Source organism: Hyperolius riggenbachi, chromosome 5 (genome assembly GCF_040937935.1).
Source record: "Hyperolius riggenbachi isolate aHypRig1 chromosome 5, aHypRig1.pri, whole genome shotgun sequence".
NCBI classification, from domain to species: domain Eukaryota; kingdom Metazoa; phylum Chordata; class Amphibia; order Anura; family Hyperoliidae; genus Hyperolius; species Hyperolius riggenbachi.
Window position 1 is genome coordinate 19,480,404 of NC_090650.1, and position 13,553 is coordinate 19,493,956.

At 46.9% G+C, this 13,553-nt stretch overlaps 1 protein-coding gene across 3 annotated transcripts in view; it reads left to right on the plus strand.

Annotated features, from left to right (window-relative positions):
• The window catches only part of ZBTB47 (zinc finger and BTB domain containing 47), a 79,850-nt gene that overhangs the window by 30,430 nt on the left and 35,867 nt on the right, over positions 1-13,553 (plus strand). For all 3 annotated transcript variants that reach the window (XM_068235127.1, XM_068235128.1, XM_068235129.1), the window contains one exon: positions 283-1,698. In XM_068235127.1, coding sequence (XP_068091228.1) covers positions 283-1,698 — 1,416 coding nt within the window. The remainder of the gene's footprint in view (positions 1-282; positions 1,699-13,553) is intronic.

Here is a 13,553-nt window from a genome sequence, read left to right on the forward strand (position 1 = left end):
AGAGTCATTAGCCTGCTCTGTGAAATCATTTAAAATGCTGAGTGTATAGTGGAAACTGCAATTATTAGAGAATGATGCAATGTTATATAAAAAAGCTATATATATGAAAATAAAAATATGACAGTATTTTATCTGCTGCTTATGTTCTATTAATTATCCGTACTACACAACTAGTTCATTATATCATGAGGTTTTTTTTATGTTTTGTTTTTTGTTTCAGTGTCACTTTAAATTATCGTTCTTCTTTCCTGGATACTCACGTTCTTCTCTGTCTTCTTGCAGTTGATCGTTGAGAAGACAACGGATTACCCCTCCACGGAGTATTCCCTGGTGGAAGATGTGGCGCTCCACTTCACCTGCCTCATGGACAGGCTCAACGAGCAGCGCCTGTTCCAGCCGGACCTCTGCGATGTGGACATCGTGCTGGTCCAGCAGAAGAGCACCTTCCCCGCACACAAGGGTGTCCTCGCTGCCTACAGCCAATTCTTCCATTCCCTCTTCACCCAGAATAAGCAACTACAAAGGGTGGAACTGTCCTTGGAGGCCTTGACGTCCCGAGGCTTCCAGCAGATACTGAACTTTATCTACACCTCCAAGCTTTTAGTCAACGGCTGCAACGTGCAGGACGTTTTAAATGCCGCCGCCGTCTTGCAGATGAACGAGATTGTGACGTCATGCCAGGAATTAATTCACAGCAGGTCTTTGAACCTGTCCACAGCCAACGACATCTTGGACGCGGAGGATACAAGGACCGATACTCCCGCTGTTATGCAGCCTCAGTTTTATAGGGAGATCAAACAGGAAGTTGATGCTCCTGCGACAAAGATATACGCCAGGGAGGGGAACGACCCCTACTCTGTTCGAGTAGAGGACAGTGTGAGGAAAGGACACCTACCTAACGCCACATCACCTAAGCAGTATTATAAAAATGAGCAAACTAGCACGGGGAGGGTCTGTAAAATTGAGGGAGAGGACTCCGAAGAAGACATGGAAGGCCAAGAGTCCTACAACCAAGAACAGATCATTGTAGAGGTCAATCTTAATAACCAGACACTAAACGTTTCCAAAGGGACCGAGGGGAAGGGTTCTAATGATCCAGTGACTATTTTAGACCGTTCTGATGGGGATGATCAGGGATCAGAAGAAGACGGAGATGATGAGAATGAGGAAGAGGGTGGGATAGAGGAAGAGGAGGACTTTCTTGACATGTTGGAAGATGAAGACGATGAGATCCTTCCAAGTGAAGAGGAAGATATGGGAGAGCCTCGTGAGGAGGAAGAAGAAGAAGAAGAAGAAGAGGAGGAGGAGGAAGAAGAGGAAGATGAGGAGGAGAAAGACAACGATGAGTCAGCAGAGATGGCCAAAGACGAAAATACTATCGGAGAGGGGAGCAAGTCGCCCAGTAATAACAATACCGCCAAGCTAGCAAAAAGCGGGAAAGAATCCCAAAGTCGAGTTAGCGGTGGTAAGCGGAAAAAGAAAGGCCAGGATGGTTTGGGACAGAAAGCCAAATTTGAGGAGAAGCAGAACTTTCCTTGTAAAAAGTGTCCTAGGGTGTTCAACAATAGGTGGTATCTGGAAAAGCACATGAACGTCACCCACAGCCGCATGAGGATTTGTGACAAGTGCGGCAAAAGGTTCCTTCTGGAGAGCGAGCTTATGCTCCACCACCAAACAGACTGTGAAAAGAATATACAAGTAAGTGTCTCCAGGCTGGAAGCCCACATGCTGCTTAGGCTTAGTCATGCAGAGGATGTAGAATGTACATGTGTGACACCGAGTCTTTTGGTCAAAGGTAAGTTTATATTCATCTCCTGGCCTACAGGCCTGACTAGTTTCTCATGCTAAAAGGATCAGAGAGTTTCTGCTGTCCACCTTGACCATGGTTGAGTTATAGAGTACCTGAGATGGGGCAGGAAAAAAAAATATGCATAGCTAGGGCTTCCTCCAGCCTGTTCTCTCCCTTGCTGCGCTTCTCCGCCGCCTGGATTGTCCGCAAGTGGCACCGGGAAGTATTTCAGTCGGCGCAGGCCGGCCGCACACGCCGGGAGCATTCTGCGCCTGCGCAGTAATGCTGTGCAGGTGCAAAAGGCTCCCGGGACGTGCATGCGCAGTTGGCCCCAGAATGGAGGAATTTCCAGGGCCAATTGCGGATGATCCAGGTGGAGGAGGGCGATGAGGGAGCAATCAGGCTGGAGGAAGCCTCATGTATGTGTATATATATATTTTTTGTTTGTTTGTTTTGTTTTTTGTGCTCCCTCTCAGGTTTACTTTAAAGCCGATGTAAATTGATAAAAGACAAACAAACAGATATTTCCTCTCGCTGTCCGCTCACTCCAGTGCCATCAGCACCATTCCAATCTGCCGTCATGGGAGGCTTCAGGAGCCGAGTCCTCCTGAAGGTGGGTGGCTCCGTACTGCGCACACATCGCTTGCAAGATAGGGCCCAGTACAGAGCCGCTCCTGTCCAGGAGCACTCGGGCTCCCGAAGACTTCCGAAGTCTCCCCGTGTCGGCACAGAGCGGTATTCGACCGATCGGTCGTGAGAGGAGCGGGAAGGACTATATGACCCAGAGCCTTCCCTCTCCTGAGGTGAGTATCTGTGGTTTTGTTTTTTTTATTTCGGTTTACATTCAGTTTAATCTGTAGTCCATCCAGAGCCATTATTCCAGTGTTAGCTTATTCCAGTGTTAGCTTAAAGGATACCCGAGGTTGCATGTGACATGATGAGATAAACATATGTATGAACGCTGCCTGCACACAAATAACTATGCTGTGTTCCTTTTTTTCTTTCTTTGTCTGAAAGAGTTAAATATCAGGTATGTAAGTGGCTGACTCAGTCCTGACTCAGACAGGAAGTAACTACTGTGTGACCCTCACTGATAAGAAATTCCAACTATAAAACACTTTCCTAACTTCTGAGAGCAGGAAAGAGGTAAAAAGGGTCACTAGTTCATAGATTTTTAGCTCTGGCATACTTCAATGAATGTGTCATTGAGCAAAAACAATAAAACAGTTAAAACTTAAAAAGTAGATTTAAACATAAAATAAAACTGTGGAATATCTTAAAAAGTCATTTTTAGGAGAAGAAAGATAAATACAATCGTTTATTTCATTAGTTTATTTTCGCCTCGGGTGTCCTTTAATAACAGGGCTCAGAGTTATCATTTATTGGTTTGCATCTCTCAGGGACTTAACCCAAAGTTAAAGAGGAACTGTAAAGAGAAAATCAAAATGGACCCTGCAGAGTGATTTATGATTAAAGGACAAAGAGATAAGAGAAGGTTAAAAATAGCGCTTCTTGTCCTCTCAGCGATTCACAGTAAAAATGCCTAACTTAGCATGGGGAGAATCATCTTTACTCCTGGCAGAGTAACAGTTTTTTTTTTCTTCATTCCAGCAGTTTTAACTGTTTTACAGTGAAGGCTGTAACCACTTTTTTTTTACTGACTGATGTCATCTGAAGGCGCCCAATGCTTGTGTGGAGAGAAGTTCAGTTAGAGATCTAGCTGAAGGAGGCTAAAAGTGGTTTCTATAGACAAACAAAATTGAATAGTTGTAAAGCAGTTCAATAATTGCAGCAGGGTAAATGAATAGAAAAAGGGTGGTATATTGTAAACGGGGAATAGAGGAGCAGAGTAAAATCAGATTGGCTCTGTTTCTGGACCATACAGTAAGTATCAAGTTTCAGCCTAGATGTTGCATAGAGTAAAGCTGGCCATACATATACATACTTATAGATTTCCACCCAGTGTGAAAATATTCAATTTCTAAAGGAATTTATTGTTACCATACATTAGACATCAATTTCCAATAGGGAATCTATTGAAAATTGATCGAACTGCAAAGTTGCACTGTCTGATGCAGTGAAAAGCTCTAGGCCACCAATCTGCCAATGCTCTTACCCCACCTACGAGTGTTTTACATTTTCTGTTCTGTCTGATCCATATTTTCAATCGAGTTTTAGACAAAATCGATCAAAAATTGGTTGATATGTTATTTTGGGTAATGAATTCTCAGCATATGAATTGAATCTGCAAGAAATCAAAGGGAAAATCGATGAGTATATGGCCATCTGTAGTTGCTGTCTGTTACATTCATTATTTATTATCTAGCTGAAAAAAAAACGAGAACACTTAACGGGTGAATAAACATTAACCAATTTGATCAGAATTATGGAATCTAACTTAAAAACAGATCAATTCCATTAATCTGATCAGATTGATTAAATTATCTGATTATTGATTAAAATCACCTAATTTAGAAGACTTAAGCTGGCCATACACTGGCCCGATTTCCCGCCGATCGACAGCAGATTCGATCTCTGGGATCGAATCTGCTGTCAAATAGTTCGCGCTAATCGCATCGGACCGATTGATTTCCTCCTGATATCAATCGGTCCGTCGATCACGCCGTGCGGGAAATTACCGTCGATCGCCCGCGGGTAGGGAGCGCGTCGCTTGCGGCGTACGATTCAGCACATTTCGACGCAGGTATACATTACCTGAGGCTGGCTCCCGGGCATCCCGTCCGTCACTGCTCCCGTCAAGGCACCTCCGGCATCCTCGTATAACTGCCGCTGTCATGCCAGTGACAGCAGAAGTACAACTAGAGGGCGCTCTATTTGAACTTCCGCTGTCACTGGTGTGATAGCGTAAGTTCTATGCGGATGCCGGAGCCGCCACATGACGGGGACATCACGCCCGGGAGCCAGCCTCAGGTAATGTATGCCGGGCGGGGGGAACGGCGGCAGCAGCAGCTCAGCAGATTGTGAATCGGTTTCAGGCTGAAATCGATTCACAATCTGTTTGCAGTAAAGGCAGCCATACGATCCCTATCTGATCAGATTCGATCAGAGAGGAATCTGTCTGTTGGTCGATCTAATGGCAAATCGACCAGTGTATGGCTACCTTAAAATGATCGATTCCAATAGATCATAATAAATGAATCGAACAATCGATTATCAGGGGGATTGAATCGTTAATGCCCACCTTAAGGCTGCTTACACACTAAGACGTTACAGGCGCACGTTAGTGCAGCCTGTAACGCAGCCCCACCGCACAGTAATGAAAAATCAATCAGCCCATTCACACTGCACACGTTATGTTACATTGTAACGCAGCACATCCATGCTGCATGCTGTGCGTTATGCGCGGCTAAGCCGCATTAGACTGTGCGCACATGCTCAGTAGTGTTAGGGAGGAGTGGGGAGCGGCCAGGCACATGGCTAATTAATATTCAATGCACGGTGTGACGTGCAGTGTTTACTTCCTGGAGCGGCCGCTCTGTGCGGCGATTGGCCGGGCGGGACCACGTGATGCCGCATGCGTCCAAGAGTACGCATCACGGACGCCAGAGTGAGCTGCACAACGCGGCTCACTCTGACGTCCACATCAGAGAGCACCAGGCGTTGCGTTAGGGGCACGTTATGTGCCCTATAACGTCCCCTAAACGCAACGTCCTGGTGTGTAAGTAGCCTTAGTGCACCTTTCTGGTACACACAATACGATTTATCATTCAGATCAACAGGAGATTCCACACTATTCCTTAATTTCCAAACTGTCTGATCTGCTTTCAGTCGAGAACTGGATCATTATTAAAACCTGTACTGCGCAAATTGACCACTGTCTTAATTTGAAACAGATCAGACATGCAGGAAATTGTAGTGTAGAAATTGTGACTAGCATGGTTGTGTAGTGGTTAGCATTCTCGCCTTGCAGCGCTGGGTGCCCGATTTAAATCCCAGTCAGGGCACTATCTACATGGAGTTTGTAAGTTTTCCTGGTGTCTGCATGGGTTTCCTCCGGGCATTACAGTTTCCACCCACACCCCAAAAACATTGATAAGTTAATAGGCTTCCCCTTAATTGGCCCTAGACTACGATACATACAATACACGATACATACAGAGACAGAAGACTATGGTAGGGATTAGATTGTGAGCCCTTCTGAGGCACAGTTAGCGACAAGACAATATACTCTGCACAGTAAAGCACTGCGGAAGATGGCTCTAAATAAATAATAATAATCACCATCAGTGCCTTGGCACAGATTATCACTAGTTTGCATTGGTGACTATTAGGCCTGGAACCCACTAGGAATCGCTGCAGCGCTGAGTACGACTCCTAGGGCATTTGCGGCTGCGATTACCTGACGTTTGGAAGTGCTGTACATTAATATGTACAGTGCTTACGATTCGCTTTTTTTTTTTTTTTTTATAAAACATTATTATACTTACCAGGCATCCTTCTTCTATCCGTAGCCCCATCCCCCTAAAGGAAGAGGTGATAGGTGCTTCTTTAGGATCAAACAGAGAAGTGCCCGTGAACTCTTCCTTTAGGGTGAGGAGCTACGAACGGAAGAAGGAAATCAAGACAACGGTAATTATTTAAAGCACGATCGCTCAGCCCCCAAAGCGCTGCATAATTGCTTTGATAAGCGATTTATGCAGTGCTTATACTGTATACTTTTAATTGAGACCAAATGCGCTCAAAATGCTGCATGTCATGTGACTGCGATTACTCCTAATACACTCCCCCTCTCTAAATGGTTTATCCGCCATACTCTCTGCTGACCTGAGCCACTGCAGTGTAATGGCCCATACACACGGGCTACAACTGTCGCCACAAACACGTGGCACGTGCATGTTGCGACGACAGGTCCCCCGTGTGTATGAGGCGCGCCCCCCCCCCCGAACTGTCGCTGAGAGCTGTCGCCAGGCGATTGACGCGGCCAATCGCTGGCAACAGCTGTCGCATCAACCGTCGCTAGTCCGCCACGCGTACTGTGTGTGTATGCGGGCTAGCAACAGCTACCCACGGCCAGAAGGGAGCTTCTGGCGGGGGGAGGAAACTTTCGGCGACAGCTTCCGCCGCATCTCTGTCCCTCTGTGCAAGGTGTGTACAGCTGCCGCACAGAGGGACCTGGCGACGAACTGTCGCTGCTTTTTTTTTTTTTGTAACTTGTCTCCAGCATTTGTGCCTTGTGTGTATGAGGCTTTAGGCCTGTCCTGAGATTAGGCAGGTCACAGGTCAGATACCGTCTGCCCGGCTAGTAACTTGCAGTTTAGCTGTGAATTTCTGCTGATGTGACCCCAGAAACAAAATTGAGAGAAATCCTATACTGTCAGTGTATGAACTTCTGTCCTGAGACCCGGGCGCGCACTCTTCGTTTTCTGGGAGAAGAGTGAACTGTTGGCGCTTAACGGACACCTGAAGTGAGAGGGATATGGAGGCTGCCATATTTATTCCCTGTTAAACAATACCAGTTCCCTGGCAGCTCTGCTGATCTCTTTGACTGCAGTAGTGTCTGAATCACACACATGAAACAAGCATGCAGTCACACTTCAGTCAGAGCATCTAATCTGCATGCTTGTTCAGGCCAGAAACCCACTAGGAGCGCTTTCTAAGCACCAGTGATTTGCTAAAGGTCATGCTAATGTAATACTATGGGGGGCTTTTATAAAATCACATCACTCAAGTGGGATCAAATCACAAAGCGCTCAGAAAAGCTCTCCTAGTAGGTTTATGGCCTCAGGGTCCATAGGGGAAAATGTATTAGAGGCAGAGGATTGCTTAAAAGGAAATAAATATGGCAGCCTTCATACGCTGTGTTCATGGCAGGATTTACCATAAGGCACTGTAGGCTTGAAAATGGAAAGGCGGCTCACTCCCCTCCCCGAGTGCTTCCTTTACTCCCTGGGCAGAGTGCAGAGTACAGTGTAAATGAGAGGTTACTCATGTAGCTCTCGGTATTCCACTGACCAGATCTCCCTTCAGTTGGGGAAACCACTAGCTACTTAATAACTGAGGGTATCTCTAGTTACCGAAAATGCCCACACATGGTACAATTTTTTTTACGATTAGATAATTTCATTAGATTATTCCATTAGATCGAATATAAAGATTTTTCCAACATAACTGATCGGATTTTTATAGAAAAAAAACGTGATAATTGTTTGTTTTTCTTGATTGAAAAAAAAAATGGTCTACTTTCGATTCGATCATTTAGGTCGAATGAACAGAAAAATTGAAGGTTTTGTATTGTACCGTGTATGGGCACCATTAGGAAGACTTGTAGCTACCTGTGACAGGCAAGGGAAGTAAGGGAGAAGTGACAGCTGGGACAGCCAGCACACTTGCAGTGCAGTTTGGTGGGGTTTATAGGTTTCATGGAGGGGGAAGTCTAAGGTGCCAGGACATCTGTGCCTATAGGCTCCTGTGATGTAAATCCAGGCCTGGCTGTGTTAGTGCAAAATAGATTTATACCACCCGCTCATATGTGATGGTTAAAGGGAAGATCCGCGCATCTTATAAAAAACAAACTGCACTCACCTGGGGCTTCTTCCAGCTCCTGGCAGTCGATCGGTGCCCGCGCCGCAGCTCCTCTCCCTCCCGGCGTCCAGCGGTGAAGAAGCTGACCTCGCCAGGTCGGCTTCCGGGTCGGCTTCATGTGCGCTCCACGGCGCGGGTCACGTGGGGTACGTAACATCATCTGGTCTCTAATGCGTAGAGACCCGATGATGTCCCTGCACCATGTGACCCCCCGCCGTGGAGCGCACATGAAGTCGACTTGGCGAGGTCGGCTTCTTCACTGCTGGACACCGGGAGATGCAGGAGCTGCGGCGAGGGCACCGATCGACTGCCAGGAGCTGGAAGAAGCCCCAGGTAAGTGCCATTTGTTTTTGATAACATGCGCGAAACTTCCCTTTAAACGCATGGGGAAGTTTTAGGTCACTATACATATGAGTTGTGATCGATTGATAGATCAAGCAATTTTTTTTTTAAAAAGTAGTCAAACAATATTACGTCAATAAAAAACAAATTAATCAAAGCCCCACATGCTAGTAGTGATATCGGGCAGATTTTGACCAAATGATTGATTAAATACGTCTTTTAGTCACTCAGAGTTGCAATGGACGTCAATCCCCATGGGCTGAAACAGAAATCAAAATTCCGTTCCCTCAATATCGAACAGCCAAAAGTGTATTCGGTTTAACAATTTGATTCAAGACTTAAACCTAAAGTCTGACCGCAAAAGTCAGTAAGTGGGTTATGCACCCACCTTGTCTGCTGATGGAAGCAATGAGCTCATGCCAGCAAATACAAACCCCCCTCTCCCCCTGAAGGCTGCAGCACTTGTCCCCATCCTGCTTGCAGAGTGTAATACTGTATACTCCGTGTATACCTTGCCCAGTGCTGTGCCTTACTTCACTCTGCAGCTGTCATCAGAGCTGCTCGGTGTAATTAACTATTGTGCACCATGTGACTTAAGCTACGTACAGACATGCGATAACGATCGTTCGTAAGCAACGACGAACGATCAATTAAGGAGAGAAATGAAAAGGTCGTTAGTAAAGAGGTGTTGAAAGTGGCAAACGATCAGATCGTTTCCGAACGAACGATGCAGAAGTGACGAACGTATGATGCAGCGCATCTATTATGCTAAACGTTATTCAGATCAATGAACCCGGAACAAACGTCATTGTTAATGGCCAGTAGGAAAGAGGAAGTTGCGTACAGATCTATATATATATATATATATACACAGAGAGAGAGAGATATAGATAGATATATCTCTATCTATGTCAACATATATCTATATATCTATATACATCTATCTACATATATATATATATATATATATATATATATATATATATATATATATATACACATCTATGTACATCTATAGATACATATATATATATATATATATATACATATATATCTCTATACATCTATCTACATCTATATATACATATATATATATCTATATACATATATCTATATACATCTCTCTGTCTCTCTCTCTCTGTCTGCGCATGTACGGTACTTAACGAACGATCGTTTTTGTAACGATCAGCATACACACGTACTTTTGCTAATGATCGTCGTTACAAAAAATCCGCCAGGACGGATTTCCAGTTTGCAACGACTTCAGTCGCTGATCGTTACCCTTAACGATCGTTAGCGGTTATTTTGTAACGATCGTCGTTATAAACGATCGTTAGTCGTTCGTTACCAACGACTTTAGTCGCATGTCTGTATGCCCCTTAACACTGAAGCCGCACATTAGTTCAGCACCTCTGATGACAGCTGAAGTATGGAGCAGAGTGGAGACGCACAGCACTGGGCAAGGTATACACAGAGTATACAGGGCGCTCTGCAAGCAGGAGGGAGACAGATAATGCAGCCTTCAGGAGAAGGCTGGGAGAGGAGGAGACCCTATGGCTCACAGAGAAATTCCTGCTCACCATCCGAGCACGAAGAGGTCTCCAAGGATCATAGGCAGCTCGTGCTGTCTCTGTACGTTTCCCTCTGCACGAGGACCTGTCCTGCAGTGATGACGGAAGCTTTTTTTTTTCCCCCTCTAACAACTGTCACTACCCAGAAGGCTGTACTTTCAAAGGCTAATTAATATGCAGCCGCGGATCAGTTTTTAAAGTGGGCGGGGCTTATGCATTAAAGCTGTAATAAATGTGATTTTTTTGCTTCTTCTCCCTGAAAAGACTGGGTTTTCCCCCATAATGTGGACACTGGCTTCATGATGGCAATGAGACTATTATGTGCTTACAGTTCCTCTTTAATCTTCAACTTGTTACGATTGTGTGTCCTCTCATTGGGAATTGTTTTTTTTTTTATCCTGGTGATTTTCCAAAGCAAAGAATCTCTGAGCTTTAAGTGGACCCAAATTAAAAATACAAGATTTCAGAAATAAAATCTATTTTTTAACTTCTAATAATAAACAGCAGCCTTTTTTCAGCTGCATGATGACAAATATAAAATATTTTACATTTATTGGAGGAACCCCTCCCTTCCTTTCATATTGCCGGGACAAAATCCGGCAGACTGGTGGAGGAGATAAAAAACAAAACACAGGCTGCTACTGATGATGTCACAGGGGAGGTGATCTCAGCTTGTGTGAGATTTCACATAGACGACGCCCCTGTGAGGGAGTGTAGCTGATGACAAACACACCCATGATCTAAAACCTCCTGCCATCTTTTCCCTGAAGTAAAACATCCTCTGATTATAAGGCCTAGCTGCAATTTCATTCCTTCTCTGAATATAAGGCATCCTCCGAATATAAGACCTAGCCCCAAAGCCACACATCCCCAGCCACGGAACACATCATATCCCGCCCCCCAGACTGTCTCTGCTCCCCTGTTTTAAGTGTCCTCCCCCCTTCCGACCCCTGTGGCCGCTCTGCCCCGCCCCCTTGTCGATGTCCTCAGCTCCCTGTGCATGCTAAATGTAATGGCAGCCAGCGTGTCTTACTGTAGCCATGCTGCCCGGAGATCGCTGGCGTCCTCACTTCTCCCGCTAATAACCGGCGCTTGTGCAGATGACGTCATCTACACAAGCGCCGGTTACTAGAGGCAAGAAGACAGGACGCCAGAGATCTCCGGGCAGCATGGCTACAGTAAGACACGCTGGCTGCCATTACATTTAGCATGCACGGGGAGCGGGGGACACCGACAAGGGGGCGGGACAGAGCGGCCACAGGGGTCGGAAGGGAGGGGGACATAATGCAGGGGAGCAGAGACCCAGACAAGGAGGCGGGACAGAGCGGCCACACGGGTCGGAAGGGAGGGGGGACACAATGCACGGGAAGCAGAGACCCAGACAAGGAGGCGGGACAGAGTGGCCACAGGGGTTGGAAGGGAGGGGGACATAATGCAGGGGAGCAGAGACAGAGGCTAGGGGGCTGTACAGTGCGGCTACATGGGTCGGGAGGGGGACACAATGCAGGGTAGCAAAGACACAGGCTAAGGGGCTGGAGCAGCCACACTGAGAACAGAAGGGGACACATCGTGCAGTGCCGATCAGGCACTTGTCATGTCATCCTTGCACACAGCAGGTTTATCATCTGTGTGCAGGGATGACATGACAGGTGCCTGATTAACACTGTGACATTACACTGAGCAGCAATAAAAGGGGGCCAGCATGGGACATATCATGCAGTGCCAATATAAGACATCCCCTGAAAATAAGCCCTAGCACACTTTTTGGAGCAAAAATTAATAAAAGACAGTGTCTTATTTTCAGGGAAACACGGTACTAAGCTTAGAAGTGATGGCTGCCACCTGTATAACCCTAGCTATGAAAAGAGAAGGGTGAAAAGCATGCACTGAAATGCTCATAGGCTTGAAGGAGTGTTTATTTATCTTTGTATGTGTCAGAGTGCTGCAACTAAATATTTTGAATTCAAAAAATGTTTGGTTTGGGTCCGCTTTAAAGTGTACCAGAGATCAACATAACTAAAGATTTGATACTCACCCGCGGCTTCCTCCAGCCCCATAAGCTCATCTGAGTCCCACGCTCTCCTCCCACGGTCTGCAGTTCAGCCGCGATCAGCCCCTTTACAGGCTCAGTCACGTCAGTCTGGGTCTTCTGCGCATGCGCAGACCTCAGCGTATGCGCAATAGACCCGGACTGACGTGACTGAACCTGTTACCGGGGCTGAAAAGTTAGATGCTCGCCTATGTAAAAGGAAGGTTCTGGGTCCCATAGAGTCTTCCCGCTGTTCTTACACATTTGCTGCCTTTGGGAGTCTTGGAAGCACTCGCATCCCTGAGCGGTTCCAAAAATGGGCACATCCATACTGTGTACGTGTTAGTACGCCGTCGATGAGTTTGGGCACCTGTAGAGACGAATGACGGCTCTCCCTGCTGCCACTACACTCCCCAGCGGCGTTAAATACTTCCCCCCCCCCCCCCCCCCGAGTCATCCCAACTCGGAGACAGGTGTAATTCGAGGTCCAGCGATCGCCAGAGTCCCAAAGTACTCTTAACCACTTGCCGACCAGGGGATTTTTCACTGATCGGTGCTGCGGGGGCTCTACAGCCCACAGCACCGATCAGGAGTGCAGCAGGGCGATCAGACTACCCCCCTTTTTTCCCCACTAGGGGGATGTCCTGCTGGGGGGGTCTGATCGCCGCCGGCCATCTGCGTTTTGCGGGGGGGGGCTTCTCAAAGCCCCCCTCCGCAGCCATTTCCGCCCTCTGCCTCCTTACCTCCCTCCCTCCCTCTCTCCGTAATGCGCAGGACGGAGTTCCGTCCTGCGCATTGAAGGATAGGCTTCAGCCTATCATATGCCGGCGATCCCCGGCCAACCAGAGGCCGGGGATCGCCGATCTGCCTTACGGCGCTGCTGCGCAGCAGCGGCGTATGATATAAACAGCGGGGATTTCTTCCCCGCCTGTTTACATTTTGCCGGAGAGCCGCGATCGGCGGCTCTCCGGCTGTTCACGGAGACACCCTCCGTGAACTGACATGGAAAGGCCGCTCGAGCGGCCGTTTCCATGGTAACCTGCAGACGACCAGTTTACGCCAATCGGCGTTAGCTGGTTGTCAAGAGGTTAAAGAGAACCCGAGGTGGGTTCTAAGAATCCTAATAGCAGACAGAGGCTGGCTGTGCATATAATCACCAGCCTCTGTTGCTATATATCGTCCCTCCAGGGCCCCCTTGCGCTCTGCTCTGCCCCCCATAAATCACAGCCGCGCTGTCGACACGCAGCATGTCACCAGCCAACTGTTTACAATTGCCTAT